The sequence below is a fragment of the Notamacropus eugenii genome, chromosome 5 (assembly GCF_028372415.1).
Source record: "Notamacropus eugenii isolate mMacEug1 chromosome 5, mMacEug1.pri_v2, whole genome shotgun sequence".
NCBI lineage: Eukaryota > Metazoa > Chordata > Mammalia > Diprotodontia > Macropodidae > Notamacropus > Notamacropus eugenii.
Window position 1 is genome coordinate 44,985,944 of NC_092876.1, and position 23,103 is coordinate 45,009,046.

The 23,103-nt window shown below is 45.8% G+C and overlaps 1 protein-coding gene across 2 annotated transcripts; it reads left to right on the top strand.

Moving 5' to 3' along the window:
* The first annotated feature begins 1,031 nt into the window (after positions 1-1,031).
* On the top strand, positions 1,032-12,641 carry ZBTB48 (zinc finger and BTB domain containing 48). 2 transcript variants are annotated; one of them, XM_072608731.1, is made up of 11 exons: positions 1,032-1,120; positions 3,438-4,127; positions 4,761-5,002; positions 7,558-7,669; positions 8,341-8,433; positions 8,905-8,991; positions 9,326-9,480; positions 10,968-11,104; positions 11,330-11,494; positions 12,094-12,182; positions 12,300-12,641. In XM_072608731.1, exons 2-11 carry the CDS (start codon positions 3,438-3,440, stop codon positions 12,594-12,596), a joined length of 2,067 nt encoding a protein of 688 aa, XP_072464832.1. In that variant the 5' UTR covers positions 1,032-1,120; the 3' UTR covers positions 12,597-12,641. The 2 variants fall into 2 exon arrangements, with proteins under 2 accessions (XP_072464832.1, XP_072464831.1); XM_072608730.1 differs by lacking the exon at positions 1,032-1,120 and adding an exon at positions 2,643-2,726.
* The last annotated feature ends 10,462 nt before the right edge of the window (positions 12,642-23,103 follow it).

The following is a 23,103-nucleotide window of genomic DNA, read 5'->3' on the forward strand; positions in this document are numbered from 1 at the left end:
CCGGCCCCGCTAGTCGCGCTCCCCATTAACCGGGTCCCCGAGCCCCGCTCCCCGTTAACCGCGCTCGGTGACCGGATCCTGTTGTCCCCCACCGGTCGTGTCCTGTTAACGGAGTTCGCCATTTACCGCGAGCCGCCGGCCGTGTCTGGGCCCCAGGGGCCGTGCTCCCCGTTAGCTTCCCCCCACAAACCCCCTCCTTTGACCCCCCCGGCAGGCTTCTCGGCGCGGACCCTGGAGGAGCTTGCCCTTGCCTTCTCCAGCTCATTTTACAGATGAGGAAACTGAGGCAGACAGGGCGACGTGACTTCCCCAGGGTCACACGGCTAGTCTAAAGGCGGGTTTGGACTCAGACCTTCCCGACTGCAGGCCCGGGGCGCTGCCCACTGAGCCCCCAGCCGCCCTCCCGTGGCTAAGCCCCTGAGGAGGCATTCCCCGGGCAGATCTCCCCTCAGCTCTGCCCCCCTGTTGGCCACACTCTCCTCCATACCACCTTTCCTGACCGCTGCCCCGTGCCCCTCAGGCTGCTGTCCTGGCCCATGCGGGTCACAGCCCCTGGCAGTGGTGCCCTTGGCATCTTCTCCTTTCTCCCGGAGGGTCAGCAAACTCACCGCTTGTGCGCTGGCACTGCGTCTGCCCATGGAATAAACCCTGCTCTGGGCTGGCAGTCGCCACCCCGTGCCCTGTCCTGGGTCCATGCCCGATTCCTGACCTGCCCTACCCTCCGTCTCCCCCTCAGACCGGATGTCTTGTAGGGATCTTAAGCGCCCCATGGCTTGAAACTGAGCTCGTTATCTTTTTCCCCATTAGGGAAACTCTTCCTAGTCTTCCTGTTACTGTCAGGGCACCATCGCCTTTCTGGTTACCCTGGCTCAAAACCCAGCTGTCAGCTGCTCGCTGCCTCTCTTCTCCTCCATGCCCAACGTGTTGCCAAGTCCTGTGGCTTCCATCTTTTTAACATGCCTCATCTGTGCCTCCTTCTCTCCATTGACAGTGTCACCATCTTGGTCCAGAGCTGGATTACTGCAGTAGCCTGCTGAATGGTTCTCCCTGCCTTAAGCACCTCCCTATTAAGTCCACCTGTAAAACTGATCTCCATTGTCTTCTGTAAAACAGATCACAGGTCTGATCATGTCAGTCCCATATTCAGTAAACCTCAGTGTCTCCCTTTCACATTCAGGGTCAGTCCTTCCCACCTTTCCAGCCTTCTTACACCTTAACTCCTCCCCATCTCTTTGACCTGGTGACGCTGGCCTCTCTGCTGTTCCTCAAACATAGCACTCCCATTTCTCAGCTCAGGACATTCTTCCTCCTTTCCTCCACCTTCTGCCCTCTCTGACTTCCCTTAACTCGTATTTTCTGTAGAATACCTTTCCCGATCCCTTTTAATGTTAGTGTCTTTTCCCTGAGAGAATCATCTCTCAATCATTCTGTCCATCTAGTTTGTACGTAGATGTTTGCATGTTGTCTCCACCAGGAGACTATGGATTTCTTGCCTTTCCTGTTGTCCCCAGTGCACAGTGCCTGACACATAGTAGGCACTTAAAAATTGCTTATTGACTGACTCACCATTAACCTTGTTCTGCTAGCTGTCATTCACATTAAATGAGCCCCTTGCCATGCTTTTCCATTAGCTGTGTTCCCCACTGGTCATGACTTACTATCTGGTTGTACTCCCATTAATCATGTTCAGCCATATTACTTCTTTTTATATGGTTTTATCAATATCTGTTTTCATGGTTTTCCCCAGTATCTCTCTTCCAACCCTGCCAGAGAATCATTCCATATAACAAATAATATTTTTTAAACACAAGAAAAAGAAGAGGAAAAAAAATCAGCTCAACTGATCAATACTTTGAAAAGGTCCAAAAATATATCCAGTGAGTAACACCTGGAGACCCCCCCCCCCCCCACCTCCACAAAGGGGTAGGTTTGGGTTGTCCTCCCTGATCTTTTTTTTTTCAAGTTACACTTGAGCTTTATAATTTTGTTAAATTCACAAGTTTTTATTGATTTTTTTTTTACATCACAGTTTTCCCAGTATTCCTTTCCACCACCCCTTCAGCCATTCTATACAACAAATAATAATTTTAAGACAAAAAAAAATCAGCCTGGCTTATTGATAAATGTGCATCACCTGTGCACCCCCACCCCTGAAGGGGTGGGTTGTGATGTCTTCTCTTAGCTCTTCATTTGAGTCCTGCCAGATCTTTGTAATTTTATTACAGATACTTTTGGGTGTTTTTTTTGACTTGTGCTTTTTGTGTTGACATACAGATTGTCTTCACTGCTCAGCTTACCTTGTTCTGGATCAGTTACCATCAGTCTTCCCAGGTTTCTCTGTATTCATATGCACCATGTCTTCCAGCACAGTCATGTTCCATTACGTATCCCAGTTTGTCCTGACTCAGTGGCCTCTACTTCTTTGTTTTTTAATTTTTATTTATTTATTTAATTTTAATGTTTTGATTCACAAAGTGCTGCTATAAATATTTTGGCATATGAAGAGACTTTGTTCTTATCTTTCGCTTCTTTGGCATAGATAAGCCCAATTATGAAGTCTCTGGGTCAGAAGTTGTGGATATGTTATCACTTTATTCACATAATTCCAAATTGTTTTCTTAACTGGCCTTACCATTTTACAGCTCCATCAGCCATGTACTGGTGAAACTTGAGCCTTGTTTGATTTGCACTTCTCTTATGATTGGTGATTTGAAGCATTCCTTCAGGTGGTTATGAGTACTCTGCACTTCTTTTGAAGACTGTTCCTATCCTCTGAAATGTGTTTGTTAATTGTTTATATATCTTGGACACCAAACCCTTATCAGAGAAATTGGAGGCAAGAATTTTTTTTTCCCCATTCAACCATATCGGTCCTAACCATGCTTCTTCCTAACTGTGCCTGTCTAGCTGTCCTCTCCACTGGTCATGCCTTGCCCTGCAGCCTCCTCCGCCACAACCATACTCCCATTGAAGGTGCCCTTCCGCGGACATCCTATTACTTTGCCCTCTGATATGCCAGCCCCCCCCCCAAAAAATATTGTAAGCTTCCCTGCCTCCCCTCCCTTAGTCCAGCCTCCCTGTCCTGACTTCCCCACCCCAAGCCAAGCCTTGGGGCAGAGAAGAATTTATTATTATCTTTGTAGCCCTAGCTCCTTCACCAAAGTAGACACGTAAGCATCTCCTCAGGCCTCTCACGTGTGTTTGTGAACTAAAGGCAGTCCCACACAGGTTTCAGGGTAGTGAAAAGGATTCTAGATTTAGAATTCAAGGACCTGAGTTCAAATCTCTGCTCTACTCCTCAGTAACTCTGACATTGAACAAGGCACTTATGTTCTGATCTCTAGTGTGCTCAGCATCCGTTAGGTGCAGGGGGGTGCCCTCAGCCCTGCCTCCTGACCCTCTCACAGGGCTGCTCCTCCTGCCTTTCCTCTCTGCAGATGATGGACGGCTCTTTTATTCAGCACAGTGTGCGGGTGCTGCAGGAGCTCAACAAACAGCGGGAGAAAGGGCAGTACTGTGACGCCACCCTGGATGTGGGCGGCCTTGTGTTCAAGGCCCACTGGAGCGTCCTGGCCTGCTGCAGTCATTTCTTTCAAACCCTCTATGGAGATGGTACAGTGGGCAGCGTCAGCCTCCCTGCTGGCTTTGCAGAGATCTTTGGCCTCTTGCTGGACTTTTTCTACACTGGCCACCTTGCCCTCACCACAGGAAACCTGGATAAGGTGCTCCTGGCAGCAAAGGAGCTTCGGGTACCCGAGGTCGTGGAGTTATGCCAAAGCTTCAAGGCCCAGGATTTGGCAGGGCAGGAGCTGGCCAGCCTAGAGCCATCCATCACTGAGGATGTGAATGGTGACCTCAAGCAGCCACCTGACTCTGAAGAGGAAGAAGCGGCTAGGCCTTTCTACATAGGCACTAGTGCTCAGCAGCCCTGCTCTCCTCAGAGCCCTCCCAGGGCCAAGCCCAGTCCCCCTAGACAGAGAGAGAGCCCCTCTCCCCATGAGAGACTTCAGCAAGCTCTGAAGCCCAGTACCCCAACCAGTCCTGGGCACAAGGACCCTCAAGACTGTAAAGATCCCCAGAGACCCTTGAAGGCAGGAGGGGTCCTGCTGCAGACTGGCAGTAATGAGGTGCTGTCCAAAGGGGCTTGGGTGGTGCCCCCAGGGGTCAGAGAGGGAGGGAAGTGTTGGGGACCCAAGGGCCAAAGTCTCTTCATTACTTGGGGTTGGAACAGCAGGCCTTGGCCAAACTTGGAAACCTGAGTTGAGAACCTTCCCAGCCTGACTCTGCTGAGTCAGGGTCATAGGGGAGAAACCTGGAAGGAGCCTCAGAGGCCTTAGCCTCCTCATTTTACAGATGAGGAGCCCCCAAAGTCACACAGATAGACAGAACTGGGATTCAGACTCAGAGCCTTTGACTCCAGGTCTGGGCTCAGCCTTGTTGCCCAGCTTCTGAGAGAGAAGGTGACCTAGGTATATTGACGAGCAGCAGCCTCCAGGGGCAAACCCCACCCGGAGTGGGAAGGCAGGCTTCCAGGCCACCATGGGCAGAGGCACCTTCCCCCTGAGCAAATCCCATCTTCACTAGGGCTTAGCAAGGGACTAGTTACTGAGTTGGGGGTCCCCTTACTATCGAGAGGCCCCCTTAGAATAGGGGAGGGGCTGCTTGCCCCTGTCCTACAGGCATGCCCCCCTCAGCCACCCAAGATCCTTATAAGTTTCATTTGGTGACACCACCTCCTTGCGCTGCCTGTTCTGCCGTAGTGGGAAGTGGTGGTCCAAATTGAGGATGATGCAGATGGAGAGGACATTTCTGAAACAGAGAATGTGCAGACCACAAGGAAATCAGACATAACCCCAAAGCCTGTTGCTCTGGAGCCGGCCCTGAGCCTGGGGCCCCCAGTCGCTGAGCCTCCTGGGAACAGAAAAGGTACAGCTGTGCCGGTTGAATGCCCCACATGTCATAAAAAGTTCCTCAGCAAATATTATCTAAAAGTTCACAACAGGTAAAGATTCTTTTTTTTTTTATTCCCCTTCCCCATCCCTGCCTGTTCTGACAAGGTCCATTGCGCCTTCCTTCCTTCCCATCATCCCTGACTGTTGGCTGTGGTCTCTGAGGGAGCCTGGCCACAGGCACCAGCACACGGGCTTCTCATGTCCTCTAACCCAGCTTGCTCTCTAAGGATCTTTAAATTGGCCCAAGATGCCCAGAGCAGACCCTAGAAATGGATGCAGCCCAGCGTGTGACTGTGTCACTGTGAAATCTGGGTCTCTCTGAGGTGCTGTGTGCCAGAGCTTCCCAGAGAACTTGCCACCACCAATCTGTTTTCAGAGTGTTTCCATCCAAAAACATAACTTCATTAAATGTTTGCAAAAGAAACTTCATTGCAAAACCAAAAACCCTTAGCTGTGCCTGGGACATGATGAGATCCTCATGAAGATATACCTCCTAGTCAGAGCTGCACATCACCCTGACTCCTTAAAAGATCTTTGGAGTTCTTGTGGCCTTTTGGGAATGAGATTTTTGTCACCATCCCCTTGAAAGTAGCATTGTAGTTTCTAAAAGGAAATGGTATTGGAGATTTCAGCATTAGTCTTTATTTGATGATCGTATCACACTTTAGAATTGGTCCATTTCCAGGGCCCACTTTTAGCATCTTGTCTAGCACTCAATCTTAGACTCTAGGAGCATCTTCCGTTTTCAAGCACAGAGTTACCCAGAGAAAGCCATCCTTCTTTGAGCCAAATTCTTTCTCTCTTGCAAGTCCTATGCTAGGCGAGTGGCATGTGAGCACCTAGGTGGAGTGTTTTTTCCTCTCTGGGCATCATTCTCCAAGAGCATACAGTGGACCTTCTGGTCTAGGTGGGCAGTGACAGATTCAGACTGGTACTCAGATCACTGGGCCAGGGGAAAGGCTCTGCCCAGGGCCATGAGGGCACTGGTTCTGAAAGGCTCATAGTCAAGGATTCTTAACTTGGGTTCCATGCATACATCAATTTTAGGAGGTCCATGAACAAAGAGGAGGGGGAAGTAACATCTTTATTTTCGTCAGGCTCTGAAGTTTAGCATTTCCTTCAGACATGCTGAGAAAGGTCCATAGGCTAAACCAATCTGCTAAAGGTGTCCACAACACAAAAATAGCTACAAATGCTTCACCTCAGGATTGCCTGGGCTTGTTGTCACCCTGCCAAGTCACTGAGTATATCCCAGGGGACCAGTAGTAGCTCTTTTGAGGAAGACAAGTTTCCCGATCACTGAGGGATTCCTTCTTCAAGCTCTCCTGAGAACAACCAAGTTGGGACACATGCATATAAACAACATTTCCAGGCCCTTCTCCAGGGCTCACTCTGTAGAGCAAAGAGACAGGCCCAAACACAGAACTGGAAGAAGGGGGATTGCTATGGACTTTCATTATGTTTTCAGAGTAGATTTTTGTAAGTGGTTGCATAGGACTGAATATAAATACATTACATAGAAAAAAATGAATAAATAGGATGAGTAAATCTTAAAGATAAGCCTTTGTGTACAACAGAAAATGACTCTCCATTTCACCTTTTTCATATTCCTTCACTGACCAGGGCAGGTGAGGGCAGGAGGTGCCCTGCTGGCAGAAGAGGAAGCATTTCCCTTGAGCTTGTTTTCCTGGTGTGAGCTGGGAAGTCTTTTTCTCTTAGAAAGAGGAATCTAAAGCTATTTTGTGTCATAGACCCCTTTGGCAGTGTCCTGTGAGGTCAATGAACCCCAGAATAAGAATTTTAAATAAGATTAAAAAATACAGAGGATTAATTACCAAGGAAACCAATTATATTAAAGTTCAGTTATCAGAATATTTTTAAAAATAAGTTCATGGGCCACAGGTTAAGAACCCTTGTCTTAGTGTTATTTCTTACAGCTTTGTGCACAAGCTTGTACCCTCAGGTACCTGTGGGCTCCCTTCCCCTCTTAGTATGGCTGAAATACTAGGAATTTCATCCTCGTCTCCTGAGTAAAAGGTTTGCTGAATGTCATGCATCCCCCCAAAGTACATTGCAGTGAAATCACCTCTGTGGACAGCATCTTAGCAGATACATGGAGAGATGGAGGCAGGCCAAAGATGACCAAGTCAGACCAGATTCTCCTTCAGCATCCTGGTGGCCTCTTGTCACATACAGAGGTCTGCTCAGGGCTTTTTTCAGCTCCATTAGATGCAGTCCCCTTCCCCACCTCAGTGAAAGCTTGCTTAGCCAGTCAGGTGCTAAACATGACCTCTCTCAACATCTTGGGCTTTGTGCATGAGAGGACATGCATTGGTCCTCCTGACATCAGGGCAGGGTAGGAATGGGTTAGCTCAGTTAGTTTGTCATTAGACTAATGTCCTCATCTTGTCCTGATCTCTGTGGCCTCCAGCTGACTTGAAGAGATGGGCCCTGACACCCATGGGGGCTACTGCCCCTGGCACACTTTCCCCTGCCATCCCTGTTTTCTCCCTGAAGGGGCAGAGGGAGATGGGAATTGGGTCCATTGTGAAGGCTAGGAAGTCTTTCTAGCACCCAAATCCCTCTTGGGTTCTATTCCTTCCAGGAAACACACTGGAGAAAAACCTTTTGAGTGTCCCAAATGTGGGAAATGCTACTTTAGGAAAGAAAATCTCCTGGAACACGAAGCACGGAATTGCCTGAACCGCTCCGAGCAGGTATTACTGGGGAGGCCAGAGAGGGCTTCCTGCTCCTTGGGGTCCAGGGGGTGCCTGAGACCCTACCTCACTGCCCCACCTCTGTCTTGGGGCTGGGCTCAGGCCCCCAAGAAAACAGCTTCCTTTGAATCCTTGAATCTCAGAAGGGACCTTGGAGGTAACCTTATTCAACCTCTGTCTGAACAAGAATTCATTCCAGGGTAGAACTGTGCAAAGTAGAATGTCAGACCTGGGAGGGGCCTTAGAACACAAGATGTCAGAGCTGGGAGGGCCCTTAGGACGGAGGATGTCGCTTAAGAACACTCCCAAGGTCACACAGCTAGTTCTGGCTTGCAGGCAGGCTTCTGCTTGCGCTGGGAACCTAAATTGACTCTGGGCATGACAGGAATTGCTTGTAAGGAAAGGCAATGCAGTGACATTTGTCCTGCCTGCTTGGCCAGAGGCCCCCAAGAAGCCAGGAAGTAGGGGTGTGGGCAGGGCTGCTTTCACCCCTCTGTATGCCCAGCTCTGTATCCTTTTGCCTCACCTTGGCTGCTCAACCAGTAGGCACACTTGAGCAGACTTTTAGTCTTTTAGAATTTAATCAGAGGCAGGGCCAAGACTGTTCTATTCCTGACCACACTTGATGGCTTCACAATACACAGCCTGATGCCAGTCCCTCTCGCTTTCAGGTATTTACCTGTTCTGTGTGCCAGGAGACATTCCGGCGGAGGATGGAGTTGCGAGTTCACATGGTGTCCCACACTGGGGAAATGCCCTACAAGGTCAGGCCTTTGGGCCACAAAGGTGGGGCTGAAAAGGGGTGGGGTTCTACTCCTGGAACAAAGCCCCAGAAAGGAGATTGGCACTGCCACACCTGGCAGCCTGAAAGGGCTTGGGCCCTGCCCCAGACTGTGTGACCCTGGGCAGGTCACTGCCCTCCTCTGGATGGTCTCTGCAGTCCCTTCCAACACCCAGGTCCTTGGACATCCCTGCTTGCTTCTGTCTTGGTGGTAACTGCCTTCTTCTCTGTCCCCATGTCCCTGCTTTCTCTTCCTATGACTGCAGCCTCAGACCTGCCCCCTAGCCTGGCCCTTGGGAGTGGGCCCCTTGTTCTGGCATTGTCACCTGGACCCTCCTCCAGGGGCTGGCAGCTCCCATACCAGCCATGGGTGTTATCATGGGGGGCCCCATCCTGGAGCAGGGGTCACTCAGCCCTTGGCAGATGGGCCATGACCCCACACCCTGTATTTCAGTGCTCATCCTGCTCACAACAATTCATGCAGAAGAAGGACTTGCAGAGCCACATGATCAAGCTGCACGGGGCCCCCAAACCCCACGCGGTGAGTGCCTCAGGCTGGGGCCTTTGTGCCCTGGGGAAAACTAGGGGGACCTGGGGGACCTAAGCAACCTGCACCAGATTCTGTCCTATGGGTACCAGCAGCCTGCTGGGGAGGAAGGATGAAGTACCAAAGGCCACCCAAGTCCTTGACACCCAACCCAGCCCTCCCCTTTGCCATGTTGCGGGCATTTATATAGCACTTGCTGTATGTGCTCCGCACTGTTCCAGTGATACAGAGGGAGCTTCCCCTCAAGCCCCCAGCAGGGCCCAGTCAGTAGGCTGGGCTGTAAGGCATGGGGGCGGGCCATGAATTTCCCTGCCCCTCTTACCTGCAGTGTCCCACCTGCGCCAAATGCTTCCTGTCTCGAACAGAGCTTCAGTTGCATGAAGCCTTCAAGCACCGAGGAGAGAAACTCTTTGTGTGTGAGGAGTGTGGGCACCGGGCCTCCAGCCGAAACGGCCTCCAGATGCACATTAAGGCCAAGCACAGGTAGGCCCCCTCCCCTCCTGGCAGCCTGGGAAGCATCTGTAGAGGCCATTGCTCAGACGGGTCTGGGAAGGGTCCCCAGAGGCATCTCCCTCCTGCACCCAGACTGATCTCACCACTCCCAGAATACAGTCAAGGCCCATCTGCAGACCTCCAGGTCCGGATGCTCAGCTACCCTGCCCCATGGCTGGCTATCTGAAAGGAGGGGGACCTTGATGCAAAAACCAGTAGACATATATGATGACAAGTGGAAGAGTTGCCTTGGCGTCTGGCCTTAGGGCCTCTAGTCTCCCATAAAGACTGTCTGGGTAGGACAGCTAGATGGTGTGGTGAACAGAGCACAGGCCATGGACTCAGAAGGACCTGAGTTCAAATGTGACCTCAAACACTTGACATTAGTTCTGTGACCTTGGGCAAGTCACTTAACCCCAACTGCCTTGCCTTGCCCCTCCAAAAAAAAAAAAAAAAGACTATCAGGGGTGAAGGCTCCACATAGGGAGGAGTCAGCCTGGAGGGGAGCCCAGCGCTGTCCAGCCTCACCTACTCTCCACCCTCTAAGGATGGAGACCCAGAGAAGTGGATGAGTCCCAGGACCTGGCTTTCCTTTTTGCTGTTCTCCTTCCTTTTCTCTCCCCATGTTTCTCCCTGCTAACCGAGGGGAGTCCTCGGCTTCATCGCCGCTCCCTCACTTAACTTGTGTTAGGCAGGGAAGGGGGGCGTTACTGGCTTTGCTGCCTTGGGTTAGCATCAGGGCATGTGGCTCTTTGCCTGTCTTCATTACAGTCATCCTTTACCTTTACCTTATTCACGCTCGGTCTGTTCAGGAGTTCCTTTCTCCAGGCCTTTGCCACAACAAAAAGTGCTGCTCTTAGTAGTTGGGCTTTAGGGGGCTTAGGATTTTCTGACCATCCTAAGATTTGGAGCTGAAAGGGACCTTGGTCTGATCTCCACATTGATAGGAGGAGGCCACGGGCAGTCGAGGTGACTGGGCTGGGGCTGCCCAGGCCTGAGGCACTAGTGCTCAGCCTGGATCTCTTGACCTTGGCATGGCCCCATCACCTTGACCAGCATTCTGTTGAAGGGAGCACAGCTGGTCTTAGTTTTGTCTTGGTATCACCAGTAATAGGCACATAGTAGGTACTTAATAAATAACTGCTTGTTAAATGAATGAGTGAATAAATTTAGCTGATTGTCCCTTCACTTGCCTTCTCTTGCTGATTTCTTGTGCCCCATTGTTTGTTCTCATGGCCACAAAGGCCTCTGTTTACATAGAGGGAATGAGTGGTTTTGTTTCTCATGCCTTTCTTGTCTCCATCAGTTCCAACCACAGAGAAGTTCTTTTTTTTTTTCTCTTCATGATTCCTGGGCTGGCAGCTCTCAGAGCCAGTGGTTCTTCTGGCTGGAGGCAAGCTGGCTTTCTGGACTCAAATCAGCCTGCGGTCAGCCTCCCTTCACTCAAGTCCCCTCCTGTCTCTCTGCCCTCTGCACAGGAATGAGCGGCCATATGTCTGTGAATTCTGCAGCCACGCTTTCACACAGAAGGCCAATCTGAACATGCACCTGCGCACACACACGGGGGAAAAGCCCTTTCAGTGTCACCTTTGTGGCAAAACCTTCCGCACACAAGGTACTCCTGGCTTGCCCACCCAGCCCAGACCCCGCACAATGTGGGGGGAGGGTAGCCTCCAGTGGGTCCTCCTGGCATCCTGCCAGCCAGATGCCACTAGAAACCCTTGTTTCTAGTCTGACCCTCCCTTCTCCCCCTCTAATGCCCTGAATACTTGGGGTTCATTACAAGCATCTCAAGGGCAGAGAAGGGCTGAGCCAAACGCATCCCTCTCTTCCATTGTAGCCAGCCTGGACAAGCACCACCGAACGCACACTGGTGAGCGGCCCTTCAGCTGTGAGTTCTGTGAGCAGCGCTTCACGGAGAAGGGGCCACTGCTGAGACATGTGGCCAGCCGGCACCAGGAAGGCCGGCCCCATTTCTGCCAGATCTGTGGGAAAACCTTCAAAGGTGCCTAATGCCCTCAGGTCATACTCCTTTCTTTGGGAACCCATTTCAGGGAAATCTGCAGAGAAAATGTGGAGTGGCCTTCCTTTTAATTTCCTGATGGAAATGAGAAATTTTGGGGTTTTTAGCCAGAGAAGGAATTGGGCTGGAGGAACTCACAAGATGTGAGCATAATAGACTATGCACGCTCTGGGGTTTTGTCCAGTCTTGATGACTGCCTGCCTCTCCTTGGTCCTCCTCCTCCTGAGTTGTTTGGGGTTGCTTTCACCTCCATGCCCCCAAGGAGGAACAGTCCTTTGAAGCTCCCTCTTGTCCAGGTTCTCCAGCCCAGGGAGGAAGCAGGGCTGAGGACTGACTCAAGGGTCCCCCGTCTCTGACAGATGGACAGCTCTTCCTCACTACCATACCCCTGAATTGTGAGGGATGGAGGTCCAAGAAAAACCTTAGTGGCCCTCTGCTCTAGCTGAGCAAGTGAAATGGGTCTGGAATGGGGCGGGGGTGTGACCAGCCCAGAGGAGCTGCTAGATGGGAATGCCCTTGGGGAGTGCGCTGTGCCAGAGCCTTACAAAGCACCGTGTCTGTCTCCTCCCTTACCCCCCAAGCTGTGGAACAGCTGCGAGTACACGTGCGGAGACACAAGGGCGTGAGGAAGTTTGAGTGCACCGAGTGTGGCTACAAGTTCACCCGCCAGGTACGGTCCTCAGGGCAGAATCCTCTGTCCATCCCCTCCCCACCACCCCCTGCCATAATGCCCCCACATGCCAGTGCCCTCCTTGGCAGACAGTCGGTATTATCCTTTTTACCTCAGGCACACCTGCGCCGGCACATGGAGATCCATGACCGAGTAGAAAATTACAATCCCCGTCAGAGGAAGCTTCGGAACCTGGTCATCGAGGACGAGAAGATGGTGGTGGTGGCCCTGCAGCCGCCTCCGGAGCTGGAGATGGGCTCTGCCGAGGTGATTGTGGAGTCTCTTACACAAGGCGCACTGGCCTCTCAGCTCCCTGGCCAGAGACTTTGTACAGAGGAGCATTTTTCTAGCACAGACGTTATTGAGCAGTCACTCATCATCACTGCCACCATCCCTGAAGACTGTGGCACATAGCAGCCCCGCCCCTGACCTCTCCTCCAATAAAGGTGTCACTCTGGACTCCGTTGCTGCCTTCTTCCCAGAGTATTCCTTTCCACTTGGAGGCATCATCCATTCTCTCGGTAAATGGAGACACTGCCAGAGAACCAGCGCCTCCCCAAGACTCACCAAGGCCTTCCCTCCTTGGGGGTCCAGGGTGGGAAATTTGGAATTCTAACTAGGACCCTTGGAATGCAGGCCACCCTCCTAAAAAAAGTTTTGTGGATGATTTTTATCTCTATCCCAGACATTTCTGGATGTAAGCCAGCTTACCCTTCCCTCATGGTAACAAAAGCGGCTGCTGAGTCTACTGAGCTGCCACATAGGCCGCATCTGCAGCCCTGACCTCCTGAGAAAAGGAGGGATATGCGTGTCTGAATTCTCTAGGGCCACATTGGCTAGAGTTATACTCCCTCAGCTTGTTTGAAGGTGGCCTTCACCCGCTGGTTTCACTTCCTTCAGTGTCTCTTCCAAAGTCCTCATGTTTGTTTTATCTTAGGGTGCAATAATATTCCTTACAGTCATAGAATAATTCACTTCAGCCATTCCTCGATGGATGGGTATCAGCCTTGTTTCCAGCTCTTTGCTATTGCAAAAAAATACCACCCTGGGTGTTTTGGTATGTGTGGAACCTTTCTGTCTGACCTCTCTGGGTGAGATCTCTAGATGAAAGGATACAAATTGTTGTCACCTTGCATACATCCAAATAGTTTTCTAGGACAGTTGGAGCAATAGTGCATTAGTGTGCCCATTTCCCCCTTTACCTCCTCCCCCCAATGCCTTTTCTCACCTTTGCCAATTGTGAGGTGAATCTTTGCAGTCGTGTTATTAATTCATATTTCCCCTCTTAGTTGTGTGGAGTTTCTTGCACATATGGTCAAGAGTTTGTAATTCTTTTGAGAACTTTGTTCATGTCCTCCCACTGCTTAGCTAGTGGGGAGCATGGCAAGATCTTTAATGTTACAAGATTGTACAGTGACCCTTTACTGGACAGCACTTGTCCCTCCAACTAGGCCTCTTCTACCCTCACAGAATCTCAGGTTGTTAGGAGCTAGAAGGGGTCTTTGTGTTCATCTCACCTGAACCCTCATTTTTGATAGAAGATGAAATAGGGTGCTTAAGATCACACAAAGAGTATATTTGGCAAAACCAGGACTTGAAACAAGGTCTTTTTTTTTAAAAGACCCTAGACCTTTCCATCAGACCTCACATATCCCTGAACCTAGTCTTGCTCTCATCTGGCTATCAGTAAATACCAAGGTATTCATTGATAAAATTAAGGTGTTCACTGAGAAAAGTCTCTGGCGTAACCCCTACAAAATGGATAAACTTTTTTAAGGTAAGGGTAGTGTTCTTTGGGTAATACTACCATCACAAGGAGTCTTAGGTGGAAGAGGTACAATCCATCCCCCGACTTTTAATCTGGCCCTAGTCCCCTTACACGGCAGCAGTGTTTGGAGGCAAGAATCCTCAGCCCCCAATCTGCCTTGCATTGTCAGGGCTGCCCTCTTGGGATGAGAGAAAGGTCATCATTGGCAGTCTAATAAAAACCAGCCTGCTTTCAGTTTGTGCCCATAGGCTTCCTTGGAACACATGTTGCAGATAAGACTTGGACCATGTCAAACACCTCAGAAAAACAAAGCCTAGACCAGAAGCAAAAGATGGTCAGTTAACTCTGTTACTCAGACCTGCTTGAGAACAAGACCTAAGCATGGACCACGTGTAGTACAATGGGAAGAACCAGATTTGAGTTCAAACTCCAAATCAAATACTTGGGCAGGCAATGAGTGGGTTGAGCCCCTTAAACTCGAAAAGTCACCTCCTACCCTAGCATCCTCTGAATTATCTGGGCAAAGTTGTATAGTGAAAAGGATGCAGAACTCAGAGGGCTGAGTTCCAGTACTAGCTCTGCCATTCGCCACCAGTTAGACCAGGGCCTCAGTTTCCTTATCTGAAAACTGTGGGGCTTGGAGCTTCTGAACTTCCTCCTGACTAAATCTGTGATCTTAGGATACTATTTGGTGCTACCTAGAAGGTATTAAGGGACAATGGACATCAGCACTGAAATGTTGAGAGATAGGCTTCCAGGATAAGAAACCTCCATGGGCCTCAACTTGCCCATCCACAAAGATGGGAAAATTTGTCTCAGTCATAACAGTAACTGATACTTAAATAATTCTTTTCAACTTTTTCACACATCTCTATTACAGACAACCCCATTATGTGGTCAGCAATGTGAAAGTTCAGAGATACTAAGTCAATGAGTTGTTATTCACAAGACTCTCAAACGACTGACCTTAGCTAGGAGGTGGTCCAACAGCTCCTATTCTGAGGAGCCCAGGTACCACCCCACCTTCAGTGTCTGACGTCACTCAGACCAGATGAGGCTCAACTTCACTGACAGACGTGGTTGATGGGTATTGTAACTACCGAATAGGAAAAATAACCGTATAACTTTAAAGCTGAAAGCCACCTCAGCAATCATCAAGTTCAACTTTGTTATTTTACAAATGAAAAGAATGAGTCCCAGAGAAAGGAAATACCCAAGGCCTAATCTCATATAGATATTAAGTGCCAGAAACAGGACTGGTACCCAGATCTGAAGCCTGAGCCATTTTTCTTTAGGTACACTGTTTCTATAAAGACTCACTTAAAAAATGTTGTTCCTCCTCTAATGTCTAAAGGATTTCAATTCATCAAATCAAAACAGGAGTTACTTGCTAAAGGATGTATTGCTGGACTCAAACATTTTTCTGGACTGCACCAATCAATTATCAGGCATTTATTAAGCTCCTATGTGCTAAGGACTGTGTCAGTCTCTACGGTTAAAAGAACAAAAATGACATCTTACATTCCAAGACCTTATATTCTATTAGGAGAAATGTCATGTACACATATAAGGGTACCTACCTTTCATCGTAGCCTACGGCAGTGGGTACATTGTTGTGGATGGAGACATTCCTGATTAAGCACAATACTTCCTTTAAAAAAATTTTTTTAAATAATTTTTCCCAATTACATGTAAAAACAATTTTTGACATTCATTTAAAAAAAAATTGGGTTCCAAATTCTCTCCTTCTCTCCCTTCACCCCTCCCTGAGACTAATTTAATATAGGTTATACATGTACAATCATGTAAAACATTTCTATATTAGTCATGTTGTGAAAGAAAATACGGACCAAAAAAACCCACAAATAAATAAAATGAAAAATGGTATACTTCCATCTGCATTCAAACTCCATCAAATTCTTTTTCTGGAGATAGCAGTTTTCATCATGAGTCCTTTGGAACCCTTTTGGATCATTGCTTTGCTGAAAATAGCTAAGTTATTCACAGTTGGTCATCTGCGGTGTTGCTGTTACTGTGTACAATGTTCTCCTGGTGCTGCTCACTTCACTTTGCATCAGTTCATATAAGTCTTTCTTGGTTTTTCTGAAAGCATCCTGCTAGTCATTTCTTATGGCACATAATATTCCGTTATAATCATATATCAGAACTTGTTCGGTCATTCCCCAATTGATGGGTATCCCCTCAATTTCCAGTTCTTTGCCAGCACAACAAGAGCTACCATAAATAATTTTGTATAAATACATCCTTTTCCTTTTCCTTGATCTCTCTGGGGTACAGACCTAGTAGTGGTATTGCTGGATCAAAGGGTATTGCTTTTTGGACATAGTTCCAAATGAGCACAACACTTCTGTACTTAGTAATTTGGTTCCAGTTTCACCATTCTTCAGAGACACACGTGGAGACATGCCAGGATTTCCAGAATCCCTCCCTAGAGGTGAGTTTCCTTGGGTGAGTTCAGTCCCTCCCTTCTGGTTTGAACTGAGATCTTATCTTGCTCCCAGATGACTCTTTTTTTTTTTGGTATATTGTAATCTGCATGTGGATGCATGCAGGTGGAAAAAATTTGATGGATCTAAGCCTGGAGCTACCCTCTTCCTTAAGAGCAACCAGGGAAGCAAGGAAAGTTATTCTGAACTTACCTTGCCCTAGATGATCAATATCTGAGTGGGGAAGAGATAATTTGAGTACAATACTACTCCTGGAAACTGAAAGATAGAGTGCCCAACATCTTGGGGCCTGCCTACCCTCTCCCTCTTTCCCCTTCTCATCCTCTGAGTTAACTTGCTGGTATTATAGATATAGCCTTTCCACAGAAGCAATCCAGACTGGAGATCATTTCCATCCATGCCAAATCTATGAATTATACCATCTATGTGGGCATATGGAAATTATACACATAGGGAAAATATATAGGTAATTTAGGGAGGGAGGACAACAGTGGTTGGGGGCATCAGGAAAGGTTTCGGGTAGAAGATAGTCCTTGGACTTCATCTTGAAGGAAGTGAAGGATTCTATGAGGTAGAAGGAAGTTTTTGCCGCAGAGCTGGAGGAAAGACCAATTTGCCCACTGGTTCTGGGTGTGCCTGGGAGGCACTTCTCAATTTAAACAGACAAGACTGTCATCACAGTTTTCTTATTTCCAAGGAATAATCTATTCCAGTGGTCTTGAGATGATTGGGAGCGGATTCCAATATGGCGAGGATGAACCAAAAGAATTGGAAGAGGCATATCTCATGATGTGGTATTATGGAAGGGACACCCCAGGGGCTGGTGGCTTCCTCCACTCCCTTTCCCATCCCCTCTACATTATTTTATATATATTTATACAAGGTATCTCCAGAGTCTTAATACAATTTTAAGCCATCAAGTTGCATGGCAGATCTCTCAGGATAGAATTTAAAGTCCTAGAAGGCAGGGATTATCTATTTCTCTTTAATTTTTGTATCCTCAAGTACTTAGCAGAGTCCCTGACATATAGTAGGTACTCACATGTTTGTTGATTGATTGAGGAGATTTGGGTCCTGGCAACGTTTCTGTCCCCATTACACCTTGTATAAGGTATTTCCCTTCCTAGTCCCATGAAATGAGTGAACTAGATGATGTCAAATGGCCATTTCTGGCATTGTGTGACTGAAGCTGGGAGACCTGTCTTGTCCACAGAGGAGAGAGGCTAAGAAAAGCAGCCAGTATCTATTAGAAAGATATGTTACATACTCGGTAAGTAGTATCTGTGGATTGTGCCCAGTGTCTGTGTGCATAAATACCACCCCTCTTCCCACTTCTTTCCATCTCACTTGTCCACAGTTTGGCATAATGGAAAGTTACCTAGACTCAATTGCTTTCTCTGACACTGACCTCCCCTTTATAGAATCCCTTCCTTCTAGACTTATCTCAAACCCACTATGACCATACCACATCCCTCTAGGTGCTAGAGCCCTAATTACCTTATATTTCTTCTGAACATACTGGATAGAAAGTCAGTTTCTTCACAGTAGGCATTGTTTTGCAAAACCCTTTACAGTAATTACCTTGTTTTAAGCCCAGGGCAATATGAATGGCCTCTAAGATCCACGTGGTTTCCTCCTCTTTAGGTATAAGGGACATGATTTTAGATAAAAAGTTCTGTCACAATTACTCCAAACCTCCAATTAGAAAAAATTCTTAAAAACCCAGGTAGAGGTTGAGTTCTTTGACTCATCTTACCTTTAAATCTTACTCTGTCTAACCCCTTGGTTATATTGCCTTGGCCTACTCATGAGCCTACTCAAGAGGAATTAATATTTCTCCAGTTGCTTAGATCTCTCTTTATTTGTGGGAAAAATATTTTATAATTGTGTTCATAAAATCCCCAGTTTTGTCTTGGCAAGTAGACTCTCAAGTATTTTATATGTCTTGTTATTTTAAATGGAATTTCTCTTTCTACCTATTGCTGCTGGGTTTTGTTGGTAGTATATAGAAATGCTGATAATTTATATGGGCTTATTTGATATCCTGCAACTGCTGAAATTCTGATTGTTTCAAATAATTTTTTAGTTGATTCTCTAGGATTCTCTTAAGTATACCATTATATTATCTGCAAAGTGGTAGTTTTCTTATTGCCTATTTTTATTCTTTCAATTACTTTTTTCTTATTTTATTGATATATATATATTTATACTAAATTGTGCTATTGTACTAATATAAATATATAGTACAATATATATATTTATGCTAAATTGTACATATATATATACATATTTCTAGTACAATATTGAATAACAGTGGTAATGATGGAGATTCTTGCTTTTCTCCTGATCTTACTGGGAAGGCTTCAAGTTTATCCCCATTACAAATAAGGTTTGCTCTTGGTTTTAGATAAATATTACTTATCATTTTAAGAAAGGTTCCATTAATTCCTATGTGTTCTAGTGTTTTCTAACAGGAATGGGAGCTGTATTTTATCAAATGCTTTTTTTTCTGCATCTATTGATATAATCATTGTGTTTTGTTATTAACATGATCAATTATATTGCTAGTTTTCCCTAACCATGCATTCCTGGTATAAATCCCGCCTGGTCATAATATGTGATTTTTCTAATCGCTGTAATCTTCTTGCTACAATTTTATTTAAAATTTTTGCATCAATATTCATTAAGGAAATTTGTCTACAGTTTTTCTCTTTTTGCTCTCCCTGGTTTGGGTATCAAAGTCATATTTGTGTCATAAAAGGAATTTGGTAGGACTCCTTTACCTCTTTTTTCAAATAACTTATATAGTATTGGGATTAATTGTTCCTTAAATGTTTGATAAAATTCACTTGCAAGTCCATCTGGTCCCAGGGATTTTTCCTTAGGCAGATCATTGGTGGTTTGTTCAATTTCTTTTTTCTGAAATAGAATTATTTGAATATTCTGTTTCCTCTTCTGTTAATCTGTGAATTTTATATTTTTGTAAATATTCATCTACTTCATTTAGATTGTCAGTTTTACTGGCATATATCTGGGCAAAATAACTCCTAATAATTGCTTTAATTTCATCTTCATTGGTAATCCATTTACCTTTTTCGTTTTTGATACATGATTGGTTTTCTTCTTTTTTTAAAAATAAAATTAACCAGTGGTTTATCTCTTTTTTCCTTCATGAAACCAACTTCCAGTTTTATTTACTCATTAAATGGTTTTCTTACATCCAATTTTATTAATCTCTCCTTTGATTTTCAGACTTCCACTTTGGGTTTAAATGGAGATTTATAATATATTCTTTTTCTAGTTTTTTTTTTAAGTTGCACACCCAATTCATTGAGCATTTAGAGACATAAAATTTCCCCTGTACTGCTTTAGATTCATCTCACAAATTTTGTCATTCTCTTTAATGAAATCATTGATTATTTCTCTGATTTGTTCTTTGACCCATTCATTCTTTAGGATTACGTTGTTTAGTTTCCAATTAATTTTTAAACTGTTTCCATGGCCCTTTATTAAATGTAATTTTTATTGCATTGTGATCCGAAAGGTGTACATTTAATATTTTGGCACCACTGCATTCGCTTGTGAGGTTTTTATGCCCTAATACTTGGTCAGTTTTTTGAAGGTGCCATATATACCTTCTCCAGAGGTCTATCATATCTAACTTTTCTAAGATTCTATTTATCTCCCTAACTTCTTATTCATTTCATGGTTAGAGTTATTTAGCTCTGATAGGGGAAGATTGAGATCCCTCACGAGTATAGTTTTACTATCTATTTCTTCCTTTAATTCATTTAACTTTTCCTTTAAGAATTTGGATGCTATGTCATTTAGTGCATATATGTTTAGTATTGATATTATTTCATTTGTCTATGGCTCCTTTTGTCAAGGTGAAGTTAGCCTGCTTATCACTTTTAATTAGGCCTATTTTTGGTTTTGCTTTGTTTTACATCATGATTGCTCTGCCTTTTTTACTTCAGCTGATCCATAATAGATTTTGCTTCAGCCCCTTATTTTAACTCTGTGTAAGTATTTGTAAGCAACATGTTGTTTGATTCTCGTTTCTAATCCATTCTGCTATTTGCTTCCATCTTATGGGTGAGTTCATTCCGTTCACACTCAGTTATAATTACTTAACTGCACTTTCATCTATCTTGTTTTCTTCTATTTATCCATCTCTGTTTTTATCCTGTCCCTCCTCTCGTCTGTTTTGCTTCTGACCATTGCCTTCTTTTATCCACCCTCCCTTTTATCACCCCCACCCCTTTCTTTTGTCCCCTTCCTTATTGGGTAAGGTAGATTTCTATTTCTACTTCCAATTAGGAATCGATTATACATACATACACATGTATATACACACATGTATATACATGTATATATATATGGTTGTGTGCATATGTACTTTTCTTCCAAATGAATTTTATTAGTCTTCTAGATCTATAAAATAATTTTTAGTAGTTTGGTATAGCACAGAATAAGTAAATTAACTTAGGTAAAATTGTCATTTTTATTTTTTTTGGCTCATTCTGCCCACAAACAATTGACATTTTTCTAATTCTTTACATCTTTGCGTGAAGTGTTTGTAGTTGTGCTCATATAGTTCCTAGTTTTGTCTTGGCAGGTAGACTCAAATATTTTATATTGTCCACAGTTATTTTAAATGGAATTTCTCTCTCTTGCTGCTGCTTTTTGTCGGTAGTATATACAAATGTTTATGATTTATGTGGGTTTATTTTATCTGACAACTTTGCTGAAGTTGTTAATTATTTCAACTAATTTTTCAGTTGACTCTCTAGGCTTCTCTGATTATATCATCTGCAAAAAGTGAGTTTTGTTTCCTCATTGGATATTCTAATTTCTTCAGTCTCTTTTTAGTATTTCAAATTTCTTCAATTTCCATTCTCTTACTTTATTGTTATAGCTAGCACTGCTAGTACATTACCATAGTCCTGTATTTGCAATTTGATCAAATCATTGTCAGGCTTCACTAAGGTCATTAGTCACATCAGCTTTCACTTTGGTTAAAGGCCATGTGGCCTTTCTTGTTTAAAGAGCACGATAAAAGAATTATGGAAGGGGAGGCCTGGTAGGCTTCTGCCAGCTTTGGGAATCACATTTTAGGAAGACACTGATCTAGACTGGTCAAGATGAAGGCATGGGGAGGATAGGGAGGGACCCTGAGGTCATGTAGAAAACAATGATTAAAGAACTGGGGGTGTTTTAATAGAGAGAAAAGAAAAGAAGAGGGAAACTGGAGGGATGTGAAAGTTGTGAAGTATTTATTTGAAAAACTGTCATCTAAGGGCAGTTAGGTGACACAGTGGATAAAGCACCAGTCAAAAGACTCAGGAGGACCTGAGTTCAAATCCCTGGGCAAGTCACAACCCTGACTGCCTAAAAAAACCAAACACAAACAAAAAAACAACGGAAAAAAGCTGTTGACTGGGAGGTTGGAATTGTCTTGCTTGACCCTACAGGATGGAACTAGTAGCAACAGGTGGAAAAAGTTGCAAAGAAGTAAACTGAGAGTTGATGCCAGGTGAAAACTTGTTAACAGACCTGTCCCAAAGAGTGGGCTGCCTTGGGAAGTAGTTGGTTACCCTATCCTGGACCCTCTCTCTGATCATCTCCAAGCTACCAGAAGCTCTGTCTCATTCCAGCTCTGATAAGCGAGTCTCCTGCTTTATATTTCTTTCCGGCTCTCTCCCCTACCCAGGTACCCTCCTCCTCTCCTTTTCCTTGCGTTCTTTGGCTGTGGTCTTCCCTCCATGAGGATGTAAGTAAGCTCTTTGATGACAAGAACTGTCTGTAAAAAATATAAAATATAAAAGCCTGGCATATGCTGTTTGTCCTTCATTTTCAGAGAGGACGAAGACATCAGGGGGATGTCTTGACTCGTGTAAACTGGATTTAAGTGAGGCAGAGCTGAACGAAGGATTCAGCCTCTCTTCACTCTCCCTTCCCACAGTCATCAAAGTTCGGTGTCAGGACAAAAGTAAAGATGATCGATGATGGCTTGGGATGCAGTGAGCAATATTGGTGTCTTCAGTGTGTGACCAATCTCTAAGTGCTCCATGGTGCCTGCCTCAACCCACCTTCGTGGCTGTTGGAACAAACTTCTCCTTCGCCTATTCCCCTGGGGGAAGCCTCATGCTTGGTGTAGACACCCCCCTAACTCCCCAGTGAGTTTGAGGCCTGTGGGTCACCCTCTACCTGGCTTGGCCTGTCTCCTGAGAGTTTAACCAGGATGTATGTGGCTGCTGCACATGCTACAACTTTTTGGAACCACAAGTGAGAGTTACGTTGGATAAAGGGGGATGAACAGCCCTGGAAAGGGCTGGCAAACCCTCACAGCTGAGGTGCAAGTCCTCCTGAACACCCCATACACCCCGCCTGGCACATAGGAAGTTCTTAAATGCCTAAGCTGGCCCTAGGGGAGGGGGGCAGTCTGTTAATCGGTGTGGTCTGAATTAGACAAGATTTTAGGATTCTGAAGATTATAGGATTCTGTCACCTAAGAGCAGCTAGGTGGCCCAATGGATAGAGCACCAGCCCTGGAGCCAGAAGCTGAGTTCAAATATGACCTTGGACACCTACTAGCAAGATTTAAGACTCTTAAGATTCTAGAAGTTTTAACTGTGTGAAGGCACCAGGGACTTGAGTTCAAGAAGCCTTTCAACTGGCTTCC

Excerpts from the sequence above, each read along its gene's own strand:
- ZBTB48 (XM_072608731.1), top strand. The coding sequence starts at position 3,438 with ATGATGGACGGCTCTTTTATTCAGCACAGTGTGCGGGTGCTGCAGGAG. Across the intron at positions 8,434-8,904 it reads CTGGGGAAATGCCCTACAAG|TGCTCATCCTGCTCACAACA; the intron begins GTCAGGCCTTTG and ends CCTGTATTTCAG. Across the intron at positions 8,992-9,325 it reads GGGCCCCCAAACCCCACGCG|TGTCCCACCTGCGCCAAATG; the intron begins GTGAGTGCCTCA and ends TCTTACCTGCAG.